Here is a 4,763-nt window from a genome sequence, read left to right as displayed (position 1 = left end):
TTGCTAAGCACCATAAAAATGTCCTTAGCTTTGCCGGCACGGCTACCTTCCACGGAGTGTCCCAAGCTTTCTCATTCGCTTTTATTATTCGATGACCCAACTCTTTCTTCTAACCAGTCCTCCATCCTCCTATTTGTTGCAACTATCATCTTGTATGTTGATCGAACGAAAAATATGCAGTTCTTTTCAAAATCCCACGACCAGAAGTCATCTATCAATCGTGTACTCATTGGAATCTGTAGTGTAGCCGAAGCATCATAGGGCAGAAAAACTTGCTGGATGAATTGTGTATTCCATAGTGCATTGGCTTGATCCAACAATTCGGAAACGAACTGGGGTGGCTAGGCAATTAGCGAGACAAATGGGCCCCATGTTCTCCTTCCTGGGGATCCAGTTCATATTTCAGATGTTTGTAGAGTTGCCATTGCCTATCCGCCTTATTAGTCTCATCTTTATAGTGTCCCTTCCTTCAATTACTCCTCTCCAAATTTGAGAAGGGTGGCCCCCAAGCTCCGCTGAAAGAAAATCCGTGTCAAGATAGTATGCGGCTTCCAAAATTCTAGCATTGAGAGATCCGGGATTTTCAAGAATCCTCCACGCCTGACTAGCCAGAAGGGTCAAGTTGAAAATTTCAAATTTTCTGAAGCCTAAGCCTTTCATATATTTTGGCATACTCATGAAGATTTTTTTATTTTTAGCGAACGACATGTACTGACGTACGTGGGCCGAGACTAAGGCCTGGGCCAATTACCCATGCAGGGCAAGGCAGACAGAAGCTAAGGACGATGTGATGGTAAAAAATTGCTCAAAAAAATGTGATGATTTTTTTTTTTAGAATCCTAGGTTTTTCCTTCCGCGCGTGCTATCCACCCGACGCGTGCTCCTCCCACCGTCTCTCCACAGTAGCCTACCATGCTCGTGCACATTGTAGAACCTACCAGCACCACCACCAGAAGCGCCCGCGCGTGGCCCACCCCACCGCCACCCCGCCCCGCCCCGCACACTCCGGACCTTTCCAGAACCATCACCCCTCCCCCGATCCGACGGCCGGGATCGCACGCACCAGAACATTCCAGACCCGGCCGCCTCCGCCATAAAACCCTCCCCTCTCCGGCCCTCCCTCCCCACTTCCGTTCGAAATCAAATCAGAGAGAGGCAAAGCAAATCGCACCAGGCAAATCACACAGAGAGCGCCGCCGTCCCAATATTCCGGCGAACCCCAAAGCGAGCGAGCGATTCCCAGGAGAGGAGAGGAGGCGGAGATGGCCAAGGGCGAGGGGCCGGCGATCGGCATCGACCTCGGGACGACCTACTCCTGCGTCGGCGTGTGGCAGCATGACCGCGTCGAGATCATCGCCAACGACCAGGGCAACCGCACCACGCCCTCCTACGTCGCCTTCACCGACACCGAGCGCCTCATCGGCGACGCCGCTAAGAACCAGGTCGCCATGAACCCCACCAACACCGTCTTCGGTACGTGCGCCCCCCCTCCATCCCTCCCTCTCGACCCGCTGTGTAGTATCATGCGTCGTCTGTTAGATGAGATCTCCGTGGTTGCCTGCGGTCCCTGTTCTGTTCTTACGCGCACGATGCGATATGATTTGCTCTGAATAATCGGATGTGGCTGTTGCCGAATCCGTCACGCAGTCCCTGTCTCTGAGATTAATTACAGATTTATAATTGGTTCATATCTGCATGTCTGTTCTCTGTTGTTTGGCATGCTGTAGTCCCCTGTTTCTGAGATTTGTTCTATGTCAGATTGTCAAATTAGATCCTTAGGAATGGATGGCTTGAGTTAAGTTGGGATCCTACCTTATGATTGAAAATACGCTATAGATCTAGTCTTATTTAAATTAGTTGCAGCAGCTGCTGTCGATTCTGTGCCGCAGTCCCGTGTTTATCCGATCTATCACAGAATTTATTATTAGTTTATTGGCATGGCTGCTCTTTGTTTATACTGGTCGAAATGCTGTTATGTTTTTTGTTCTGAAGGTGCTCAGTTGTTTGTTCTGCATGGTTCAGTAGTAGATCCTTCAGAATGGAGGGTTAGAATTAAGTTGGTTGGTTGAAATTATGCTGTAGATGAAATTTAGTTATACTGCAGTACTAGATTCTTAAGTTATACATGCTTCAGAAAAGAATACTCGAATTATGTCCACAGGCTACCTTAGGATTGTAAGTGTTGAATCATGTTTTGCTATTGATTGGATCATATTCCGAATTGAACATGGGTTTCGCTGTATCGTTACATCCTGTAAATCCTTCAGAAAATGGTGTTTGATTGAAATTATGCTTGTTAATTTTAAATTTCTGTTCTCGGTTATCCTTCTGGAACAGTCCCAGTCTGCAGTAGCTTACTGAATGTACCTCTTGTTCTGAAGAAACAGCTTGCTTGCATTATTAATCTCTGTGGAACCTTGAAATGTTCTGTTCTGCTTCATTTCAGTAAACCATCGCAGTTCATTGCTGAACCATGCAACTCAAATGTTCTGTTCCTCTGTTTCTGGTTGCAGATGCGAAGCGGCTGATTGGCAGGAGGTTCTCTGACCCCTCCGTACAGAGTGACATGAAGCTGTGGCCCTTCAAGGTCATCCCTGGCCCGGCTGACAAGCCCATGATCGTCGTCAACTACAAGGGCGAGGAGAAGCAGTTTGCTGCGGAGGAGATCTCCTCCATGGTGCTCATCAAGATGAGGGAGATCGCTGAGGCCTTCCTCGGCAACTCCGTCAAGAACGCCGTGGTCACCGTCCCGGCCTACTTCAACGACTCCCAGCGCCAGGCCACCAAGGACGCTGGTGCCATCGCTGGGCTGAACGTGCTGCGCATAATCAACGAGCCCACTGCTGCTGCCATTGCCTATGGCCTTGACAAGAAGGCGACCAGCACCGGCGAGAAGAACGTCCTCATCTTCGACCTTGGTGGTGGCACCTTCGATGTGTCTCTCCTGACCATCGAGGAGGGCATCTTCGAGGTCAAGGCCACCGCTGGTGACACTCACCTGGGAGGGGAGGACTTCGACAACCGTATGGTGAACCACTTCGTCCAGGAGTTCAAGCGCAAGCACAAGAAGGACATCACCGGCAACCCGCGTGCTCTGCGTCGTCTCCGTACGGCGTGCGAGCGTGCCAAGCGCACGCTGTCGTCGACTGCACAGACCACCATTGAGATTGACTCGCTGTACGAGGGTGTGGACTTCTACACCACCATCACCAGGGCTCGCTTCGAGGAGCTCAACATGGACCTCTTCCGCAAGTGCATGGAGCCGGTGGAGAAGTGCCTCCGTGACGCCAAGATGGACAAGAGCACGGTGCACGACGTGGTGCTGGTCGGTGGCTCCACCCGTATCCCCAAGGTGCAGCAGTTGCTCCAGGACTTCTTCAACGGCAAGGAGCTGTGCAAGAGCATCAACCCCGACGAGGCAGTGGCGTATGGCGCCTCCGTCCAGGCTGCCATCCTGAGCGGCGAGGGCAACGAGAAGGTGCAGGACCTGCTGCTGCTCGACGTGACGCCGCTGTCCCTGGGCCTGGAGACCGCCGGCGGCGTCATGACGACGCTCATCCCGAGGAACACCACCATCCCCACCAAGAAGGAGCAGGTCTTCTCCACCTACTCGGACAACCAGCCGGGCGTCCTGATCCAGGTGTACGAGGGCGAGCGCGCCAGGACCAAGGACAACAACCTCCTGGGCAAGTTCGAGCTCTCTGGCATCCCGCCGGCGCCCCGCGGCGTGCCCCAGATCACGGTGTGCTTCGACATCGACGCCAACGGCATCCTGAACGTGTCGGCGGAGGACAAGACGACTGGGCAGAAGAACAAGATCACCATCACCAACGACAAGGGGCGGCTGAGCAAGGAGGAGATCGAGAAGATGGTGCAGGAGGCGGAGCGGTACAAGGCGGAGGACGAGGAGCACAAGAAGAAGGTGGACGCCAAGAACGCGCTGGAGAACTACGCCTACAACATGCGCAACACGGTCAAGGACGACAAGATCGCCTCCAAGCTCGGCGCCGACGACAAGAAAAAGGTTGAGGAGGCGATCGAGGGCACCATCAGCTGGCTGGACGCCAACCAGCTCGCCGAGGCCGACGAGTTCGAGGACAAGATGAAGGAGCTGGAGGGCATCTGCAACCCCATCATCGCCAAGATGTACCAGGGCGCCGCGCCGGACATGGGCGGCGGCATGGGCATGGACGAGGACATGCCCGCCGGTGCTGGCGGCGCCGGCCCCAAGATCGAGGAGGTGGACTAAGCTGTTCGTCCAATGTCTGCGCGCTACTTGATGGGTGTTCTGTCTCGGTGTCCTCTGGATGCCGCTCGGTGGTGTCAGTCGTCTGTCGTCGTGTCATCTAGCTGCAAGTAGTAGTAGTGGAGTCGTTTGATCTGAAAGACATGATGGATGATGATGTTTGCTTGTTGGTTTGGAACCCTTGAAGCTTAGAGCTTCTCGTTTTTTAAGTTTAAAATTTGGTGTTCCCCTACTTTTGATCTTCTCTGGCTCTGTTTATTTTTTTGTTCATCTGTGGTTCTGCTATGTTCATTGATGTTCATCTGGCACACGGCTGACGCCTTTGCCCTTCGGCATGGTGGAGCTTGCAGGACTGACCCACCATGGTGAGTCTGCAACACACAATGCTGTTGACTGAGGAGTCTAGTAAATAGTCACCGTCTTCGGGATGCCGCTCTCGTCGGCTAGCAGCAAGCGATTATGATGTTTCCTTGCTTGTTTCGGTTTTGAAGTGCAGTTCGATCATGATGTTTGTTGC

General features: G+C 52.7%; 1 protein-coding gene across 1 annotated transcript; it reads left to right on the top strand.

Moving 5' to 3' along the window:
• Positions 1 to 1,101: 1,101 nt before the first annotated feature.
• Positions 1,102 to 4,473, top strand: LOC125520704 (heat shock 70 kDa protein 4). Its single transcript, XM_048685693.2, has 2 exons — positions 1,102 to 1,473; positions 2,514 to 4,473. The coding sequence occupies exons 1-2, from the start codon at positions 1,263 to 1,265 to the stop codon at positions 4,247 to 4,249; spliced, it is 1,947 nt and encodes a 648-aa protein (XP_048541650.1). The 5' UTR covers positions 1,102 to 1,262; the 3' UTR covers positions 4,250 to 4,473.
• Positions 4,474 to 4,763: the final 290 nt, after the last annotated feature.

This window comes from Triticum urartu, chromosome 1A (genome assembly GCF_056163025.1).
Source record: "Triticum urartu cultivar PI428250 chromosome 1A, HENAU_Tu73, whole genome shotgun sequence".
Classification (NCBI taxonomy): Eukaryota; Viridiplantae; Streptophyta; class Magnoliopsida; order Poales; family Poaceae; genus Triticum; species Triticum urartu.
Note: the sequence above shows the minus strand (reverse complement) of the source record. Positions and strands in the feature narration are given on the sequence as shown.